This window comes from Acromyrmex echinatior, chromosome 9 (assembly GCF_024713525.1).
Source record: "Acromyrmex echinatior isolate Ae372 chromosome 9, ASM2471352v2, whole genome shotgun sequence".
In the NCBI taxonomy this organism is placed as follows: domain Eukaryota; kingdom Metazoa; phylum Arthropoda; class Insecta; order Hymenoptera; family Formicidae; genus Acromyrmex; species Acromyrmex echinatior.
Window position 1 is genome coordinate 11,764,001 of NC_141860.1, and position 23,121 is coordinate 11,787,121.

The 23,121-nt window shown below is 36.6% G+C and overlaps 2 protein-coding genes and 1 pseudogene across 8 annotated transcripts in view; 2 read left to right on the forward strand and 1 right to left on the reverse strand.

Moving 5' to 3' along the window:
- The window catches only part of LOC105149810 (protein FAM76A), a 66,380-nt gene that overhangs the window by 10,067 nt on the left and 33,192 nt on the right, over positions 1–23,121 (forward strand). The window lies entirely within an intron of this gene.
- Blimp-1 (PR domain zinc finger protein 1) overlaps positions 95–23,121 on the reverse strand; it is a 42,078-nt gene continuing 19,051 nt past the window's right edge. For 2 of the 4 annotated variants that reach the window (XM_087409242.1, XM_087409241.1), the window contains exons 3-9: positions 9,823–9,993; positions 7,709–7,828; positions 6,564–6,689; positions 6,326–6,452; positions 2,331–4,241; positions 1,182–1,523; positions 95–938 (exon numbers count right to left, since the gene is read on the reverse strand). In XM_087409242.1, the coding sequence (XP_087265368.1) occupies positions 778–938; positions 1,182–1,523; positions 2,331–4,241; positions 6,326–6,452; positions 6,564–6,689; positions 7,709–7,828; positions 9,823–9,987 (2,952 nt within the window). In that variant the 5' untranslated portion in view covers positions 9,988–9,993 and the 3' untranslated portion in view covers positions 95–777. Of the gene's footprint in view, positions 939–1,181; positions 1,524–2,330; positions 4,242–6,325; positions 6,453–6,563; positions 6,690–7,708; positions 7,829–9,822; positions 11,521–13,014; positions 13,705–23,121 lie in introns of those variants that run through there. The other 2 variants (XM_011062482.2, XM_087409240.1) reach the window with 2 other exon arrangements.
- LOC147908625 (uncharacterized) lies at positions 13,004–19,255 on the forward strand (annotated as a pseudogene).

Sequence of the window (23,121 nt, forward strand, 5' to 3'; positions counted from 1 at the left end):
ACGAGTATTTACAAGGATAATTTACAAGGAAGGAACTTTATGCGCGTTTCTAGATAGAACTTCGTCAGCTTTTCTAGAAAAAATCCATCTTCCCTTTTTCGTCTTCGGTATTATAATAAAACAACAAAGTTCAAAGTGTCCGCTAAAAAATTAGGCGGTTTGTTGATTAATCGATTAAACTTCTATTGTACAATTAACGATCATTTTATGGATTAATTAATAATTTCTCATTATTTTGAGAAATTATTCATTAATCGTCTCAAATTTTGATGAAATATGATCGAAGAAAAATTAATCAAATTAAATAATTGAGCCTAGAATTATTGTAACAACAATTCAACATCGAAATTACAATTAATAATAATAAAAATAAAGAAAAACAAAATAAATAAAATTTTTAAATATATTTTGTCATATTATTTTAGTATTATGTATTTTTGATTTCCAGGTTACACAATTAGAAAAAGAATTTAATTTTCAAATTAGATTAAACAAAATATTAATAGAAATCTATGAAAATTATTTTATCGTTTTAAAAATCCACCATAATATTTCATCGAAATTAAGAAGAAGAGCTTGCGAAGATTTTCTTGTGCGACACTATTTGCAAAAGCTCTGTTCTTTACTGCCATTCCAGAATAGGAAAGCTCCCATGTCCATTCTCTTTTCTGTCGCGAGCAACTCTCTTACGTTTCCACGATTGCATTTTGCGTTCGAGCAGAAGGGGGCTCATACCCCATCATATGACTTATGTATTTATGTAACATTGTAATGTACTTATGTACACTCGATAATGTGTGGTTGGGACGTTTCTATGACGCTCGGTCGACCCACGGAATTTTCCAGGTTGTGGAGGGACGTGGAATGCGGGCCATGTGTCGATCCATGCCTGTCGTAATTATCAATGTGCTCCAACTCGCATTCCTTGGGCATATTTCCTGCAAGGATCATTGTTCATCCAGCGTTATCCTTATTTCCTTATCTAATACCTAGCGCATTTATTCTGTGCTTTTGAATAATCGATCAATTCTTTTTGAGATTCTAAATATGTCGACAAATTTGCCGATTAATAATATATTTTGAACGTTTTAATGAATTTTCTTTACGATTATCTCATCAACGAAAGATAAGTAGTTCCTTTACTTTGACTGTACTTTGATTCATCGAGAGTTCATACTTACCAACATTCATATCAGGGCCATACTCGTAATATGTCGGCGAACCCACGGCCGCGGCGAGCGCGAGCTCGTCCTCGATGTTATTTGGTCTGCAGCTCGTTGTCTTCCAGTGGGTCCTGAGGCCGCTCGCGCTAATGTACTTTTTATCGCAACCTTGGCAGGTGTACGGTCGTTCGTTTGTGTGTAACCTCTTGTGCAGTTTCAAATGAACAAATTGGGTGAACTTGGCGGGGCAAAGGTCGCAGGCGTACGGCTTTTGACCGGAGTGCAGTCTAAGGTGGGTCTTTAGATTCGAAGTCGAGCTGAACCTCTTTTTGCATATCTCGCATTGGTGCGGCTTTTCACCTGAGGACAGTCGTATTTTATAAAAATGTGCATATATTATCTGAAACATTTGATAATAGATAATATCTTAATCAAACTCTTGATAAGCAAGTTGTATCTATTATGACAATTATTATCTCCTTTGTATTTAGGAAATGTTGCATTCGGATGTAAAGAAAAGAATCGAGAATCCTTTTTACGTATATATATATTAATTAGTTGTCCAGTTATAACGTTATATGATATTACGATTCGCAGTATAATGTCTGTTAGATCTTTGCATAGGAACGAAAACGGAAAGTAATTATTAAAAAAGTTTAAAGAGTAATATATAAATTTTTTAATTAAATCTTAAATAAATAAATTAAACGCTACAAAATGAACATTTCATAAAATACATTAAGAGGATCCTAAAGCTGTCTGTATTATCAACTAAATCATAATTTTTGTATAACAATTACTTTTTTCCTTTTTTACAAATACAAAAAATTTTTCCTCAGGATTAAAGTATACGCATTAATAGTGTCTGTGAGGTAGAGATTATGTCGAGAATGACAAAAAATTTTTCTTAAGATTTCAATTTCAAAATTTTTTGTCGTTCTCGGCATAAACTCTATCTCACAGATACGTATACTTTAATCCTGGAAAAGGATTTTCAAATCTATAAAAGAGGATAAGTAATTTTTATATAAAAATTATGATTTAATCGATAACACAGACGTCTTTAGGTCTCTCTTAATAATAATGCGCTGAAAAACTGGAAATATCACTTTATTATTTCCAATTACTTCGACAATTACATCAAGATTAATACTCGTATTAGCTTACCGGTATGCACGAGATGATGCTTTTGGAGATGCGCGAGTTGTGTGAAGCTTTTGGTACAAACGTTGCATTTGAAGGGCCTTTCGCCAGAATGCGTCCTCAGGTGTACCTTGAGATTTGATAGCTGACCAAAGGTTTTGCAACAGACGTTGCATTCGTAATGCATTTTGCCGTCTTTTTTCTTGAGCGGATAAGGCAGCGACCTGTAACCCCTCGAACCCTGGGAATTGGGGCTAAGGGAGCCGCTCTGGGAACAACCATGATCGTCCGGTGATAAGGAGCTCGCCGGTGAGTATCTGTTGAGAGATGACGAAGAATTTGGATGAATTGTAAGACCCGGATGATGACCGAGATGAAGATTGTGCGTGCCGGTGATCAATGCCTGATTGCCATCAATTTGCATAGTTGATGAGGTGGGCAATTGATGGCCGCCACTGCTAGTGGCCTCTAGCCGTCTGCCATCCGTCGTCCTCTCGTAAACGACATTGCCGCTCGGCGTGGGCGAATAGGCGGTGCAATTGATAGACAACGACGAGCCCATATTGTGATGCAACGAACTATTCTGATGACCGTACAGACTACCGTACGGACTGTAGGATGAGGGCGATTGAATCGGCGAAATCGGCGAGATGCTCTGATTACTGCTGGTACTACTACTGCTACTGCCAGCAGAGTTTGGGTAAACTGGACTGGCGGACTCGATCTGACAGCCAGCGGTCCCGGAGCTGCCGGAGTAAAGGATCGTTGTTGGGGTGGATACACCGTTCTGGCTTGACGATGGCGACGGCGATTTAGTCTTCCGCTTGGGCAGACAACCGTTTGCCGTTGTGGATGCCGAATGCGGGCTGGTAGACGTTAGCATCGCGCTAGATGAGAGCACGCTCGTGCTGGAATGTATGCCGCCACCGGCATTGCTAGACGAGTGCAAACTTCCCGGATGCGGCGGTAAGCTGCCGTTGTTTCCACCGGTGCTCGAATGCAGCCCTCCTCCTGTGCTAGAGTGTAGATTACCAGTGGGACTCTGCATACTAGATAGCGCACCACCGTTGCCACTGGTCGAGTTTACGCACGAGTCCGTTTGTAGAGGCAGATTCGAACTAGAATCCGGGCTGCAGGGCAAAATGTTTCCGTAACGATGAGACTTCTTGTAGGAATATGCCATCTCGGTGGGACTGGAGGGTGGCGGCGTTACTGAGTCTACGTGAGTCTGATGATGCAGCTGATGATGCTGATGGTGTTGTTGCGAGCCGCCATTGTGATGATGGTTGTGGCTATTGTTGTTGTTGTCTGTGCTGTTACGTAGTAAAATGTTCTCCAAAATAGAACTGCTGGGGTTAGCTATGTAGGCGGATCTGCCGGACATCGGCAGATTACCACCTTTGACTTCCGGCTCGTAGAAAGGTTTCATGTTCTTCTCAGATATCTCATCCTCAGTCACAGTCGATAGAACTGTGCTTTTCTGTAGAATGACGGGTGATACTGGCTTTTGGAGTTCCGGAGTGACCGCTCGGCTGGACAACTCCTGCTCCTTATCCTTCGTCGGGCCGTCAGCTATGCCCTTTGTCGCCTGGAAGTTACCGTAGGTCTTGGAAATTTTGATCTTAACTTTTCTATATTCGTTCTTCGCCGCGGTGTTGTCTTCCTTCAGAATTTCATCGTTGCACACTGATGATTTGGCATTTTTACTGAAATCCAACACGTAGTTGTTCTCACTATCGGACTCACTGCTTTCTTCTGGTGGTGTCAAAATCTCATCGTGATAGCCATTTGAATGGTAACCCTCGTCTGACCTCACGGAACCATCCGTTGGTGTCATCTGACGTCTCTCGTAGATTGATGGATCTTTCAGAGGTGATATCACGTCAACGGCGGGCGAAATTTCCGTTGGTAGCGTTGATTGTTGTACTTGTTGTCCTGAAAATAATTGATAATGAATATTATATAAAAATATATAATAATAATAAATATTGTAATATTTAAGAAAGTGTTATTACTGTAAAAAGAAACTTAAATTGAACTTAAATTGAAAATTTATACTTTCTGTATAAAAATAAATATCATATGCATATTAAACATTTCAAGGTCAATATTTATAATTAGTAAATCAATTTTATAGTTTAAATAAAATTTTTCTCAATTTAATTATTTTTTAAAACATCTACTTATTGAAATCATTTTTTATTCAGGTCTCTAAATCGTTATCAAACTTTTTGTATTGCTTTAAAATATAATATAGAAAAATCTATAATTTTTCATAATTTTTTTGTTTTGTTGAAAAGTATGTGTAATATATATTCTTAAGTAAATTTGGACACAATCCATGCAATATAAAAAGATTACAATTTGGATATGTGAGCGAGAAAAATATCGCCTTCTATTATTATTTAAATAACTTTTATTATTATTATTTAAATAAATTTTATTATTCTATTTACGATCGAACGCTCGTACCTATTGTGAACTCATCGAAACTAAACACTGTCCTTGTTATGAACTTTTCCTTCTATATCTATTTTTATTTTAAATGTGATTAAAACAAATATAATAAGAAATGAGAAAATAGACAGAAGAAATTCATTTTACGAGTTTTCAGTCCACAACCAAGACAAGTTCACAAAATGGGATTTTGTTATACGACATTCGATTGCACTGTAAAGATTTTTAAAGACAGCTTTCGTGTGTATCTATTTTACTTACTTATTTGTCCGTGCCAATTATGCTTACGGATTATGCTAGTAGGATTTTATGTATAACATCTATTGAAGAGATTTATAATCCAATATATCCATAGTTTTGGATTTATCATAATTTTGGCTGTAACTTTGCTATATTCTACAGAGTGCCCCAAAATTCTAAATGCTATAGCAAGAAAGTTCTCGAAAAGTTTAAGTAAAAAGTTATCTGTAAATTTTTATTTTATGCAGTATTTTTTAAGAGATAATGAGAGTTAAAATGTGGTCAATTATGATGATTATCTATCTATGAGTCACGCGTAGTATTAGTGCGTGCTGATGAGCGTGCACGCTTCAGTTTACTCACAGGTGACTAAATATAATCTATAATTACACATTTAAATCTTTATACCTCAGTAGTTAGTTGAAACAAAAATTTACAAATAATTTTTAATTAATTTTTTGAAAACGAACTTGCTGTAGATTTTCATTCACGAATTTTGAGATACTCTATATATGTCTACAACAGGGATGGCTAACCCATAATATACGTGTTACTAGCATGCAAAGACATTCTCGGTAGTAAGTGCGTCTAAAGAAGTACGCGCTGTGTATGAGAAAAGAAATAAAAAATGACAAAGTAAAATAGGAACTGTACTTCACTAAATTTTATTTTTTACATCTGAGTTTTCTGGCTGCATTCATTTTGTTCATTTTCATGCTAAATTATTTACCTTAAAACAAATGTAAAACAGAACACAGTAAAAGAAAAAAACTTTGTTTAACAGAAGAAGTCTCTTTGCTTTCAATTGCAAGAGAAGAAGTAAGATTTTTTTTGCTTAATTTTGTAGTAAAGTGACACACCAAAAATTTTCGAATCTCCATAATACGCCAGACAAAACAGTTAATCACCCCTAGTTTACAATGTTTCTGTAATATTACATTATAACTTGCAAAATCGTTTATACATATAGTTGAAAGATTCTTTGCTGTATAGGTGGACACAGATGGCACATAAAATTCTCTTAATTCGAATTAAATCGTATTATGTGACACTAGCTACTTAAATAATCATAACTTCTATTTTATACAGAAGACTATTCATAAACACAGACAACAAAAAATGTCATGAAATATGGTTGAAATATATAAATAATCAAGTGAAATTTAATACAAGCTATAAATGATAGCTTTCCTCACAACGCTAAACGTTTTAATGTATTACAAGTTAGCAGTATATTGAGATTTTGATTTGCACATTAAATTTTCATATTATAATTTTATTTCCACATTATATTAGCTTACGGGGAGTATATATCTACTTACGTATTCTCTGAAGCATCAGCTCACCGGTGAGCGGATAATTGAGCCTTTCCGCGAATTCCCTGCAGTACCAAACCAGCAACTCTTGATGCGGTAATATTGGCTTGATCGTGTAAAAATAAATGTTCATCTGAAACACGGATGCAGCAACAATTGTGAGCTTTTTTTCTTGCGCATAATCTAGACGCGATTTAAAATATACACTCTCCTTCGCAAGATGCGATCTGCAAAATTACTTTACCTTATACTGGCATGCTATTAGGTTCTGCGATTCGGACGAGTAGGCGGGATTCACGTAACGCATCCAATTCGATTTCTGGACGTCGTAACCGTCGATGTAATAGAACAGTTCATTGTTCTTGTATACCTGAGCAATGCGAAAATTATTTTTGTATTTGCGACGGTTGAAATGATTTCATTATAATATCGCGACAGTTTTTTAATTATGGACGCATTCGTTGATTCTAGATATGTTCCATCATATCCCAAAACATATAAACGTCAAAAAAGATCTGAAAATCTTTTAAATTTCTTATATGTTCTTAAAGTTTCATGTTGGTAGCAATTTTTAATTAATGCTATAAACATCGATCGCTTACTATTACGTTGTTAACTCTTTCGCGTCATAATGCATGTTTTATTATGTATACAATATTGAGTATTTTGTACAAATATAGTATAAAAATGAACAGGTAAATTTTTTTTTCATTTGAAACATAAGACATTAAGAAACGTAATAATAACAAGTAAATATATGTAATGTCTTTATTAATCTTATTTTTATTAATAAAAGAAGTTATAAAGCATATAAAGTAAAAGAAACAGTTAGATTACATGATACTTATCGAAGAGTTTATAATGCAAATGTTATCAATGAAAATATTAATATATTTTCTTGATAACTATAATATGATTATAAAGACCCTCTAAAGTTATATTTTCAATCAAGATTACAATTTAAATTTTTACAAACATTTTATATTTTTTCAAATATTTTCTTATGAGAAAATACTGAATTATTACAAGAAACTATTGCAAAGGCACTGATTAACGTTCGTGTTTGTTAATTCTCATCGTAATTTGTATCGTACGTTTCATGAGAAAATTGTGGAGAAACCAAATAACGAATTGATAAATTACGAGTTGTATCAACGGTTTCTCATGGATTTTTGCTTTCAGACTTGTTAGATTGGTTGAAACCAGTTTCTGGTTTTCTGGATCTTTGCTGGCTTCTCATCTTAAATCTTTTTCTGCGTCTTCTTTTTTTAAATTTTCATTCATATTATCGAATCTGTCTACGTTAACCATTGCCTCGACAAAGAGTTATTTGTCGCTTAATCCGAATAATATCTTGGTTGAAGTAGAGATGTAAAATTGATTTCTTACCCGCCAGAAGTATTTTCGGTTCGCGTCTGCCGGTACCGAATCCTTCGTATACACCTGACCAACCAGAGGGCCAAAACGTGTCCCTTTGGGGATGTAACTGGTGCTCCATACACCCAACACCTGTCACATGTAATTTCCGATTAATCAAGTCAACTAAAATTGAGAAATGATGCATATTTGAAGCTAAACATCAATTAAGCTTTTAGTTCTCACCATTTATACATCCATAGTTAATTATTTAGTCTTTGCGATTTATACATCAAATAAACAATTCTTTCCAATAAGTTTCGTCATATTTTATAACTTGATATAAAAAAACAAAATTTATGTTTTGATAAAAGATATGACGAATTTACAAAAAATAAATGAAGTAGAAAGAATTATAATAAGTAGTTATAAGGAATTACTTTTACGATGGCGCTAATTCGAAATCATAAATCAATTGTATGACTCATGGATTCGAAATCCGATAGAAAAATTTGCCGTTATCGACAAATTTTTCTTTGTGAGTCTTTAAGCTTCGTTCGGGAAATCGCAAAAACTACTAAAATGTATAAATGATTGGTGATTGGTAAAAGCGTATTGTTTGCTTCCTCCGATATTCTCATCGCCCGTTCTCATCTATTCCGGCGTTGTGTTAAAATACGTGGCAGAAGATAGAACCTATTTTCATTCCGGCTCACGTTAGAATAGAATTCGCCCTAGCGCATAGAAACGTCCATTCGGCAAAACTAATTTAACTCTTCGGTGCTTTCAGTCCAGCGCGCGCTTTCGATGCTTTTGTTTCTCTTTTGACAAACGGAAGCTCGACCGACGTCGATTAGCCCATCGCGCGCTTCTCGTTCTCAATATATTACACCGTTGCGCGATTCGCGAACATTTCGATTTCCACGCCGGACTCGAAATTCCGTAAGCGGCGTAGAGAAGCTTCGAGCAAAAGTTTCGCGCCGATTGCATTGAACGTTCTCGATTCTTCCTTTCCTCTATCGCGTTGAGGAAAGTGTAACGATTCAACTTCGCCTCTAGGTCATGCTTCGTAAGTTAATTAGCTTCGTCTCTCGGTCAAGTTTGATTTCATGGTGTCGTCGTTCGGCCAACGCCTTCTCGCGCACTTCATGTTCTTCTCTCCGCGCCATTTATCTAAAACCTATATTTATCTAAAAATTATGTCTTTTTGACATTTCAATCATTAACATTCACGTCATTGCTGTTTATTATCTCCTTTCATGCGGGAACTTTTGATGAGAAATTGGAAAAATTAAAAAAAGAAAAAATTATTTTATAAAAGTTTTTGTAAAAATTATATGATATATATATATATGATATATATATATATATATTCTGTTGAATAAAACTAAGCTTTATTTGGAAAAACCTAGAAAATTTAGAATTCTCAGAGATTTCTTTTTTATCCTTAGGGAAATTAAGGATTTTTACGGAATTTTTATCAGTGCTCAGGGAAAGTAGCTTGATATTGTAATGAACCATCTCTATGTAGGTTTCGCGGCTTCAATTGTAGACAATGTTAGATATAGTCTCGTGGGGAATCCCTTTTTGTTAATTTGTAATATATAATTTGTTTTTATTGCTTCTAATTTATTAATTCCAACTTATTTCAAAGTTGCATTAAAAAATTCTCTAATATATTATCTAGAATTTTCAATAAAAATATCTAGAAAAAATCGAAGAGTTCTGAGAAAATTTTTTTACAAGTTTTCAGTGAACATCCTGAAAACTCAATATGTTATGTAAATTGTAATTGGAACTTGTGCTGATTATAAACTATAGCAGACAGATGAAAAGAAAACTTTAAATGAGAGACTAAAAGTAAAATTATTACCAAATTTCTACTAGTAGTTTTCTTAGTCTACGATTAATATTTCTCGCGTGTACAAATATCTATTTAAATTCCAAAATTTTTACAGCTTGATGGCGTTTAATGTTTCATTCTAGTAGATTGTAATTTTTTTTTCCGGAAATGATTAATTTTTTCGCGTGACTTTGCGTGAGCTTAGATAGCGTCGAAGAATTGATAATCTGATGCGATTCACGATTAAACACGCAGCTTCTTCTCTCTACTTTCGAGACGAGTTTTGTTTTGCAAAAGAACATACATCGTTGAGGGCCTGAGAGGGTTTGAGGACCAGGTTCCGTGGCAAGGACGACTCGGCACGATTGGTATCGCCCGGTGATGCCGACACATCCGGTACCAAATACACGGCATGCTGCTCGAATTCTTCCTCTCTCAAGGTCGCGTGATCCCACTCGCTAGCCTCCATCCTTTGCTGCAAATAGAATCGAAAACTCTTTATCATTTGATGTCGGAAGACGCGAAATATTTGCGCGAAAATATTCCTCATTTTTTAAATTGTTTCTAATCTTATTGTTTATTTTTTTAATTTTAATAACATATAATTACAGTTTGAAATAGGAGAGATCGGAGAGAAAATAATTTTAATTAACTTTAATAATATATTTTCTATATTTGGAATATCTACTGTATTTACGATGCATAGAAATAAAGATTAACAAAATTATTTCACGGAATTTATCGCACGAAAAAAAAAATAGTTTTTTGTTAAAATATATAAAAATTTAGCCAGATACAAATCTAAAAATAATTTTGTTGGAAAATAATTTCTAGGAGGATAGTTCCTAAAATATAAATATTTTTCACAGCATTGCTTATCATACTTGAGTTTCCTACGTAATTATTTTGATGGTTCAACAAAATTATTTTTAAATGTGTATCTCTAGTTAAATTTTTAGATATTTCGATAAAATTTTTCCGTGCGCAAAATGATCTCAAATTTCATCGTTATGAATTATAGGTAAAATCTGCATTACAGCTTAAGGACTTCTATAATATTCTACAATATTCTATAATAGTAGTTAATTTATATTCTTGTGGTAGCCACGGAAAGTACAATCGAATGACGGATTAAATGTCCTTTTAAGCGGATTATATGTACATTAGAAAGGCTTTGAATTTTTATAGTACGTTTTGAGATTATTAATTTTATCGTATATATCGCTGTCACATGTGTGTTATCTTTCGCTTGTTATTCGATCCTACTTGCTAACGATCTCTAGGAAGTGAGCTCGTATATTCCACTCTCGTCCGTTCAATAACACTTCGAATGAATAATCGAAGCTTCGCCATTGATGCCCACTATTTTTTACCTGTTATTTTTTTTATAGGTTTACGTTTTTTATTTTTATCACCGAGCAAACACTCGATTAAGCTCAGGCGTCATCATTAAGTCTTGCAAAAGTTAATCGGCGCGATCGTTATCGAAGGAATAATTAAAAAGTCCTGGCAATGCGCAGTTCTATTCCTTGCTCCATATATTCGCGCAATTCTGGGAAATGATAAATTTGCAATATACTCGAATCGAAACATAAACTATTTGGAATATCGACTAAATTGATACAAAAATAAGTAACAAACGAATAAAGACACTTAATGGTCAGTAATCTAGAATAGTTATTTCTCGACCATATTTTCCATTACTTTCGGTCCGGAGATCTTATTTTAGACAATATTCGAAAAGAGACGCATAATCCATGCTCACAGTACGGATTCGAAATAATACCATCCGTTCACGTGTAATTAGAGATGATTAAAACATCAAATTAATATCACAAAGAATTTTTTCTGTGAAAAAAATATCAAATAATTGCCAGCACGGAAAATGTCATTGAACGAATCGCGATCCGCAATCCAGTTTTCTCGACAGTGCGGGCTCTTCAATTTGCGGTGGTGCAACACTTTAACACCGCGAAAGTGAAACCCGTCCACGCATTGATCGACTGCAGGGGTGGGAGGGAGGGAAGAAGGAAGGAAGGAGAAGCAGGGGGTGGTGGGGTGGACGGGGGCATAAACTCCGAAGTCCTCTCCGCCCGCTACCACCCGCTGAGGGTTTTCGCTACCCGGTGGATTTCGATTTCCATGAAAATCGCGCATCGCCGGTATCGCAAACCGCTCGCTCGCGTATGCTTTCGACGCGATTTTCCGACCAAAAGCGTTTTATCACGTTCCCGAATTCTTAGGAAAATACATTTCTTACAAAATAGACATCGCATCGAGATTAATTCTTTTGCTGAAACGTAATAAATGTAAATTTACACGCCGGAAAGCTTTGCGATTTTTAACAATCCTTTTTAAATCATTATTCTACAGAGATAATTTTATCTTCATACAAGTAGAAGCTTAGCTTTCCAATTTTTTCTCGACGACAAACAATTGGTTATTTTCATCTTTTAAGATTCCTTCGAAAATTGATTTTTATATTCGGAATCCTAAACTTTCTTTATTTTCTTCCTATATTTCCTTCACGGAAAATATCGAAAGGGCGAATATTATATAATACGGTTTCTGTTTGGCACAGATATATTTGTCTCGATTATTACATATACTGTGTGATACTTATTTTTCATCAACTTTCAATTATTTATATATCTATTTTATTCTTTTTAAACAAAAAAATTAATTTTCTATATCACCAGAATTAATCGATCGTTTCTCGATATAATAAATTACTTCTTTTAATTAATATTTATCGATGCTGGTATTTTATTTTCTCTTTCTTCCTAGAATTTCACCTTGCAATAAAATTTCCGAACGAAAAATTTGGAAACTGCCACTGCAATTGTTAAAATGACACGCAATGCATCGCATTTTACACGGAAGAACGCTGCAGACGCAACATTGCAAAAATTGCAGCCACGATTGTACAGGATCGATCCCCAGCAAAAGGATATATATGGTGTTTTGGTCGGTCGCTACGCGTTGCGTTATAAATTTTTTCAATTTCTTCATATCACTTATAATTATCAATCTTTTTCGAATGAAAATTATATATATATATATATTTCCATGTTTTATTATCCCTTCGTAATATACTTCATTGAAGCTATTCGAAATTTAAAATGTCTATTGGCCTTTGCACTAGTCTTCCGAAATAAAACTCGTTAAAATAATCATACGTACATAAAAAGAATATCTATATATCAGAGAACTTATTTTCTCACTATTTTTCAAATATTTGGGATAGTGAAGGATATACACAGAGCTCCATTTTTCTCACCACTGTTAGTTCCGAGGCAGCGATGTCGGCCGCGTACATCCCTGTGTTTTTTCACTTTAGATTCCAGAATAGCAAAGGACTTTGAGAAAATTTGTATTGTTATTTTCAATTCTTATAGTGGCATTCTATAATTTGACGAATGTATTCCCTCGTACTTCGCGATACGTGTTAATTGTGCGATGTCAATCGGTCGGAAGCCGGATTTATGATACTCACAGCTTTTGGTGCATCGGATGCCGCCAAACACGACGACAGTGTTGTTCCTCGAGGTGGTGGCGTAGGTAGGTTCACCACTTTGGATCACTCGGAGAACACCCTCTTCTGTCACGATCCCTTTGCCGTTGCGCGACCGTGCGTGCGCAGTACGAAGGGCTCTAAAATCGTCGCGGACCGGCGGGCACCCTTTATGTGATCCTGTGGTTCCTCAGAGAGACCGGCATCGCGCCGACCCCGGTTGCATTTAGGGCCCGATTCTCCTGGCCTCGCGTTAGCGGGCGACGCAGGGCGCCGTTTACCCTCAACATTTATTTAATCCAACTGTGATCACGTCGAGGGTTGCACGGAGGACGAGGGTGAGAAATTACGTCGGTAAGGCCGATCGCTGCTCCGGCTCTCGCTGCCTAGGCGGTCCCTACGCGGCCACCTACGCGTCGACGACGCTTATCGATTATCAGGACATCGAAAAAAGGGAATTGCAATCGATTCCTAGTATTCTTACTGATCGGACGACATTTCCTTGCCCGAATCGTCACTTTCGTTGTTTGTCAACAATGCCAATTCTCGCCGCCACCACCGAGCGAATCGACGATCGGAATCTCCTTCGAGGAGATGTCTTTTCTCACTTCTCTTTTTTTACTTCCTTCACCTTCCTCGGGAGGAGAGATTGAGAGGAAATCGATTCTAGCTTAAGGCCCGACACACGCGCATCAACACTAGCGATTATTCACTACCGATCGGGATATCTTTTTCGTGTCATCCTTTTCGAAGCGTCATCCGACGAACGCGCACTGTCACCGGCTTTCCCGTGCGAACACACTCTTCGGCACCGATCTATCCGTTGTTGCTGGCGAACGCGACGAGCGGATTTTTTTTTTCTTTTCAAAATTTCGAAGCGCTTTCGGAGAACCCACTCGCGAGTACCGGGTGGTTCGCGGCGGTTCTCTCTTTCGTCAAGGGGTTGTGCCTCCGCCTTCGTGTGGTTCTCTCCTCGGCGGGATGGCACACGCAAGAGAGCACGGTGTGTGTAGAACTCGGGTAGACCTGACCTAGCCCAACGCGACTTGGCTTGGCTCTCCTCTCGTCTTCCTCCCCCTATGTCGGTATTGGTCGGCGGATATACGTCGGTCTCCCTTCCGCTTCCGTCAGTCCCTTTCTCTCTCCCTCTTTTTCCATCTCTCCCTCTCCCGCGCCGTCGTTCTCTTTCTCTCTTTCTGACGCACGCGGACGCGGTGGTGCGCCCGCAAAGCTGCCAGACCAGAGCAGAGGTGGTGCATTTCTCTGCGCTGCGCTTTCGATCGACCCGTTGCCGGAGGTTCCTCCCCCCCTTCTCTCTCTCTCTCTCTCTCTTTCTCTGTGTTTCCCATTTCTCTCTCCCGCTCCCTGCCTCGGTCCTCGCCACCCCGAATCCTCCCGTTCTTCCCTCTGTGCGTCTCGCTTCATCGTACGCCACTTTCCAACCCCGTCTATCATCCCGATCCACACCCCGCTCATTGCTCTTCGTTCGTCCCTACCATTCTCCTCCTCCCCCTCCTCTTCTCTTTTTCTTTCGTGCATTTCCCTCTTGCATCCTCGTCTTGCCGTTTATCGCTACACCCTCCTCGCGTGTCCCGCTCTTTCTCTCTTCAGCCTCCCGTTACCCCTTTCAACCCACCGCCCGCTTCGACGCGCGTGCAACCAACCCCCCTTGGCGCACTACCCCTATTCCATGCGTCGCTTTCTCCCTTTCTCTCGTCATCATCACGGTGCTTGTTTGTTCATTCTTCGTCATTGTCGATGACAGCAGAAAACAGTGTCGATCAGTTCTGAACTTTAATTCTTCAGATTATTTTTTGCGATATGTTTACTTTATAAGATACAAGAAGAACCGACAGTTTGATTAATTTGAGCGGAAGCTCGATTAATAGGTGAATGAAAAATGTTTTTGGAAATTTTAGTGACGTTCAAAATGTTAGCGACGCCAAATATAAAACAATATTATTATAGTCAATATTATTTTAAATAATTCTAATCATGTTTAGGTTTAAAAAGTTCCAAAATAAAAGGTGATTAATGTATTATTGATTAACTGAGCATTACGTTTCATTATAAATGCGATGCAACGCATCTTTACTGTCAGTTATTAAATAATTTTCAGTTTTTATATAAATAATGAGATTTTTGTATAGTCTTCTAATTCAGTATTACGATCGTTTTTTTCAAAAAATCTCTCGTCATACTGTTACCACATATTTGAACTATTTTAATTTCATCTTGGCATTTTCATGTTTTTCTTCGGTGCATCCTTCTCGCTATTTCTCCTTGTCTACCGCCCTCTCGTAACCTCTTTACGAGAACGTACGTTTAACCCCTCCGACTACTTCAGACCACCCCTCCAACCATCTATTCTCATTCACGACTTGGTGCATGAGGCGACTACATACGATGCGCACGAATACAAATCAGTAGACAATTTATTATTATCTTTAAATAATCCAACAGTCAATGACAGCGAAAATATGGAAATACTAACTCTTGGATACACACGATTGGAACATTCGTATTCTGTATACTTCTTTTCTTCGAAAAATTAGGAGCATTAAGTAATTAGTTTTATAATATTTATATACATTTTTTTTTAAATACACAACCTTATAAATATTTTCTAAAAATATGAAAGTACATTGAAAGAAATGTTTTTGTATGTACAATCAAAATTTTGTTGAGAGAGAGAGAGAGAGAGAGAGAGAGAGAGAGAGAGAGAGAGAGAGAGATATGTGACTAAGAACTTTTTTAGTTTTTTATTTAAAAATTATATTATAATCAAAATTGGATTATTCTAATTAAATGTTGGTTAGGACGAAGTTTTAATTATTTTAATCAGATTTGTCATCCTAATCAAAGTTTTTAGGATAACTAAATTTAATTAGGACAACCAAATTTAGTTATTCAAATTTTGATTAGAGTAACCAAATTTTAGTCAGGACAACACAATTTTTAATTGAAAAAATAAAAAAGTTTTTGTCAATCACGTATCAATAAAATGAATGGTGATTATACGTACCAAACATTTCTCTCAGTGTATGTGTAAGATCACTTAATAATTTTTGTATATTTGTTAAAATGATGAAAATTAACCCGAGAAAAAAACGACATGGCGTATGTAGTACAAGTACATATAAAGAACTGGAAAACCATCGTGTATACTAAGAATTAATAATTCTCGAGTTATGAAGCGATGAAACATTTTGCGAATTAAACGTGCAACTTATTTAATTGATCGATGCTCGATAGTTTAATCGCAATTTTTGTATAAACAAAATCGGTCGTTTCGCGTACGTAGCATTGCGATTTATTATCGAATTAAGCAAAGACAGCAACGGTACATATAATGCCCACGCGTCCCCGGCATACAAATTCTCGGTCGGTTTTTTGCGCGTTGACTTCACGATCACCGGGTACGTGGAATCCGACTGGCCCAGACCCTGGCCCAGAGTCACGGCCATTTGAGATCGGTAACCCCGTTCACTTCGACTATGCGAGAGAGCGTGCGCAACTCGAGTCTTTTCGAGCAAGATTAGTTGATGGAACCATGGAACATGTCGCAAAATGAGAAGGAAGGTCGTTGAACTCTTGAAACTCTCGGACCCTAATCCGAAAGACCAGTCTCGATCGCGCAAGGTTACGTGAGCACCGGGGCTTACTGGTACTTCCATAAATTCAATCTCGATTTGAAGACAAAAAGACAAAGAAGTCGATCACTATAAAATTTTGGAAAATAGAAAAATATCGTTTTCTAGATTTAAATGTCCTAAAAATCGCAATAAATCGTAATAAATCTTAATGTGATATTACAATCATTTATAGGTGTTAACATATTTTTGAAGAATTTCAGCTTTTAGATTTACCATAAGATTAAGATAAGGCTACAAGATTTTGGACAATGCAATATATTAGGTGTTGGAATTAATTCGTAGCGTTTTTAATGAAAGAATGTTATTTATTCACATGATATTTTCACATGAGCATTAAAAAATACATTAATGAAAGTACTTCCCATCACTTGTAAAACGCTACGAATTAATTCCAACACCTAATATATAATACAAAGTGTATAAATTCAATATTATTTAGCGATTATTCGATCCATGCTTATGATTTATTATATTTATTATTTATGCGGAAAAAGAATAGGGGTTTTCAACGAAGAACAGAAGCAGCAGAATACATATTTACTATAGGACGATTTAGCACCGCTATAATTCATTGGCGCTGCACCCGATATTAATAGAATATTGGGTTACACATGATTTATTCGTAATTTTATCGGAATCGAGCGAACTGTAGAATTTCATTTGCGAGCAAGATTTTTTCCCAACGCTGCTTTGACCATACATTCTACCCGAAACTCCCATTACAAAATTTACGTTTAACTGATCATTAAATCGTGGCAGATCATTAAAAAGAAATCGTTCATTTTCATGCGTAGAAAAAAACATTGCAAATTAAAATAAATAAATAAAATAAAATAAACACAAAGACCTATAGGTACATGCCAATAAAATATGTCGTTCACACGTATACCGTGGCAAATCCGGTCTACGTGTGAACGATGTTCTCGTATTACGCTACGATTATATGGCCGGTGAAGCCATTGACCTCCTCCTCCTCTTCTTCCTTCGCCAGTGTGACGAAATTTCGGCGTGGGCATACGTGATACGACAGCTCACGTCAAATTTCACTTTTCGACGGAAGAACACGTGCGATTCGCTTCGTTGCGATTTCCACGATGGCGAGCCAGTCGACGGCGGTCCCGCCTAGCGAAAGAAGTTTCCGCGTGAATCGCCGACGACTACTAACCCAGATACGTTCCTTGGGGTCGTCGATCTTTTCCCTCCTCGGCAGGAGAACGACTGTGTACCAGATATATTAATTTCCTACGGCACGACCGCTTCTTGCACACGAATCGCAGTCGAACGTCAGCGTTTGCAAACTTTCAGAATAGTTCGTTTTCTGTAGGTCAATACTCTCGGATGCAGAATCCGAGCGTTTGACGTGGACATTGACATCATAGTGACACTATAACCGAGCCAAAAATATTTTTGTCACGATTATTATTATGATCTAACTTTAATGCTTCATCATTCAATCTCAAAAATCTAAAATAAATTTGTTTAAATAAAATTAACTGACAAATTAGTATTCGCTTTTCGAGTGAATTAGAATTTATGTCTAGATAAAATAAAATTTATTTACAGATTTTGTATTCAAGTTTTTAATAATCTTTAAATTACGAATTATTATAGAATTTTTTTTCGAAATATGACATTATCCATTCACAAATTTATACTTACATAAAATTTTAAATTAAAATTTGCTTAAAAAGATTATCGCAATGTTACTCAGTTAAAAATGTTTCTTGAAGATATAAAAATGTAATTGTACGTCAGATAATTTATTTTTCTCCCTCTCGAGATTTCTAATTGATTTTAATATGTAATGAAATGAAAATATTTTATTCAGTTACTGATACATCACGAAGATAATTTTTAATCTCATTCTTCTCCATTTCATTTCATTCATATATATGTGATAAATCTCGTTGTATTGTTTCGTAGAAAAATATCAATTTTCGAGAAAGAAGAGAGAAATTGGGATGCCACCGACGTGAAAAAAGGCGGAAAATCGACGGCGCGGCGGCGGCATGTCGCGCGTCACTTGTAGGTTTCTAATCAAACGCGTAATAGCGGCCACCACGGATAGAAAACCGAATGTGAACCGGAAACGTCGTTTCCACGGAACCCATTCGGATCGAAGCAAGGTGTTTCGCTTCCCCCCGCGTACGCCTGCCGCTCCATGCACTCGTAACTGTTACTTTAGAAGTATATAACGGACCGTCCGGCGTACGTATATATGCGTGTTTATCAAGTAGATTGCGTGTGCGTAAAGATTACGGCGAATAACGGGGAGAAATTTGTTTGCCGCGCGAGATGTCTTCAGAATCCAACTAAATAAAATCATATCATCAAACTTCAGATTTGACGACATGCACGATACAGCTACGTTTGTTTTTGCATAATTAAGGAAATCATTATTACACAAAAAATAAATATATTAATGAGATATTTAATTTATTTTTTTGTGTATCCCTTAGCTCTGTGCATTATTTCGTATTATTCGGATTACTTTAATTTGGATAGTTTTGTTGTATCTTTAATGAAATGCCTTAGATCTCAATATTTTGATTTTCGCAAAAAGAAAACTACATTATTATTTTGAAAAATACAGATATGATATTATATGAATATTCTGAGAAAATCTTTTGTAATAGATTTCAATATTTTGATTTTTCGCAAAAAAAAAAAAGGGAATATTATTTTGAAAAATATGAATATTATATTATTATTGTTATAGAAATTTTCCGAAAAAATATTTTATGAAAAATATATATAGCAATCTTAGATTATTATCTATATTGCTGTATACAAAAAAATTCCATTAAACACAACGGGCTACATCTTTTCATTTCTTTCGGATCATTAATATCTTGAATTAAATAGCTTAATGCGTTTTTAAATGCATAATTTGCTCTCCAATATTACTGCTCCATCGCAAATGAATCAGCTCGGATTCTCGTGTGCATTCACGTAAGTGCTTGTTCAAGTTGAAGGGCAGAATAATTGAAACGCCACGGTGCGGCACACGGAATCGCACGCGAAAAACGGTAAATTGTTCCGCGGCAGGCCGGCGAGGATTCACTTTAATACAAAAGTAACGCGGAGTAACAGCACTTTCTACAAAAAGCTTAAACGCAACATGTCCCGGTTCAAAGCCTTATGGGTCATCGACCTCTCGCACAGTCGGCGAAGCATCGACCTTCTTACAGACGTCCAGACCTTTCTTAACCGCGGAGGACACGAAACGAATATTTGATGCGCCTGTTTAACCAGTTGTCTGACCTTCCGGGGAAATATAATCCCTGATTTTTCTTTTCATTATCGGCCATTGTAGAATTGGCAGACGCTAATTGAAACATTAATCGGAACAGGTGATACGAGTAATTTTACCTATTTTACGAAACAGAAAAAAAGTTTCTGAAGATCTGCACAAAATCTAGTTAACTTCGTTGCGATAATTTGTAAATATCGAACTCTTACCTTTGCTAATAGCTTTAATCCTTAAAATTATATGGATTTCTATCTTTACTGTTCTAATGTTTAAATACTCGATGATTAAATATTGATAGGTGGGAATTTTCTGTAAATAAAATATTAGCTATTACCGCGAGGCTGATTTAATATCAAATCTAGCTTTTGTCCGCTTAGGCACATCATGTATTCTCGCCTATCGATAACGGTGCATCTAGCAGGAAACTTACTGAAATATTTAGCATCCTGAACATCAAGAAACTACCGGTTCCCTGTTTATTGTTTCCTGTCACTTAAAAAGTTTCAAACAGTGCACGTCCAAACGTGCACTGTTCGCGACAGTTACAATCCCGAACGGATTTAAAGAATAGTTTCAAAAATAATTTTCAGAAAAGCTTATTATCTTCGCGGATCTTGACGTCCATAAATATTTTTTGCATCATAAAATATTATTAAGAAAAATATTCTTGCCTCAAAAATAACATGTTACATGTTTACTTAGCTGAATTTTAATTAATACATTTTTAGATTATCTATAACTCGAAAATCATATTCTTATTTCTCAATATTTCGATAAGAAAAATATTTAAACTGGAAAATGAAAAATACATCATATAATCTAAATGAAAAACGAAGTAAAAGTTATTTTTTCACGGATTTTCTGTGAAAACAAAGAACCGTAGAAATATATTAAATGCTCTAACATCAAAATAGCGCGTTTTTACAAACTGCCCTATATACTCTCCATTTTGAGATGACGGGCGAAAAATCCGCATCTTCGATTTCGGCGAGTTCCCATTCACGGCGCGTAACATTGAAAATCTCGTTTTCCAGTCGGCCGAGCGCGGCTTTAAAGGCCGTCGTACCCGGCTGGTAGCAAAATGTAAACCGGAAAAGCAACGAGCAAGTGAATTAGCAAAGTGAGTTCGCGATTGCCACTACCTCCTTGTTCCCCTCGCTCGACCAACCTCACTCTCCCCGCACCCCACCCCGCATCTGAGTGAGCTTCGTCCTTCTTTCTCTTCGTTCGCCACGGCACCTTCTCCATTCTCTCTTCGCCACGGATCTGAAAGAAGGTCTCTGCCGGTCGTTGTCCCACTTGGAGGTCTACTTGGACTTGGACTTGGACCACACCATAGGCATGGTGCACTGAGTAACGAGGTTCCGATACCCCCATAGGGGACCCTCTTTCGCGCCTGCATGGCGTATACGGGGTGTCCCGGAACTATCGTCGTTACTTTTGTCTATACAGATTCTCTGATGCATTTTCTTAATAAAAGTATCGAGATTTAGATCTCATCGGACACGAAAAATGTTAACGGAATCTTATACATCATCAAATCAGAATTTTGCTGTAACGAAAATTTAGTTTGAAATATTACTAAAAAATAATATTATTTAAAAAATATATTATTATAGATTAAGAAGATATGCAACGATGTTCATGCATTTAATTTCCGGTTAATTCAAGTGAAGTGATATTGGGATCGTAAGATTTTAGAACATCCTGTACGCTTATTGCCGCAGAAGCGATCAAGCGATGGAAGAGACAGTATCGCGTGTCGGTGAACAAACTCGAACGCGTGCAGATTTGCGTAATTTCCGCTACATCGAGCAACGTTCTCTCTTGATATTTTTGTCGCTTTGCAATGATTTTTCCTAATAAATTTTATTACATATAGAAAAATAATTATAATCGCCCGCTGCTACATCTATAATATTATAAAAAACTAAAATATTAACAATATATTTATAATATGATTGCAAAATAATTATAATTGCTAGTCTAATTTCTTCAATTTAATTATTTTACCTAAATTCAATATCTTTAAATTCTTTATCATTATCTAATATCATTTATCTTTAAATTCAATCATGTAATATAATGAAGTGAATCTAAAATTTTATGAATTAATTATATTAATTATATTAAAATTTTTTAAATGTGCAAAAATAAAGAATTTATTATTCATTTCACCTCTCTATAGGATTATTATTTAATCTCACGTAATAATATTATTTCATAATAGATTCTTTATAACCTAAACAGACTTTTAAAGAACATCCTAAAAATCTCCAGAAGATGTCCATGTGCCTTTAGAACATTCGTAGGACGTCAGACAAAGTATGCTGTGTAGGAAGAATCATAAGTTTTTTTATTGTTCTTTAATTATTCGTTTTATAGTAAATGTTGTGGTTTGCAGGTCAGCGCTTTATATCCTTGAACGTGACGTGAGACGTGTTCGAAATGCGAAAAACAGAATGTATCGTCATAGAGAACGCGCATCAGCCGAAGTGAATTGGGCCCACGAACGGTACCGCTGTATTTACTCGCAACGCAACAGCGCGACAGATATGATCGCATAGGGTGCGCATATATATGTGCGTATATATGCGCGTGTGCGTGACGTGAAAAGATTTTCCAACACATCGATGTCTCCGCGATTTGCCCCTGTATATTATTACGTTCCGGCATCGAAACAGAGCCGACGGACGAAGCGCGTCATTCGCCTAACTGTACATACCCTCGCCTTGTGTATATACCGAAAGTACCGTACACAGGTATATACAGCACCAAGCGCCGCCGCGGCCGAACGGTCGTAAAATGCGTGAATACGTGAGGACGGCGTACACGTGAGTCCACACTCCACGCTATGCACGCGTCGCGAGTCTATGCGTGTACAGGTGCGTAAAAGCACCGTTGTACAGTGAAGAGGAGGAGGTGGAGGAGGAAATGTGCAAGAAAGAGAAGTACGGGAGAAGCCAAAAGTAAAACTGAATTCGTTTTCGGTAAGGCTCGAGGCGACTGACTCTCCGCTTATCTCCGGCTTCTTATCACGAGTCTCTTCCGGATCTTCCTTATCCGCGTATATGCGTTTTCTCTTTATGCATATTATATAAGAGTGTATTTGTGCCCTTTGTGCATCTTTACTTTTAAACGACGAGTGCCTCTTTCTACTTCTAGGAGAGCTGCGCAAAT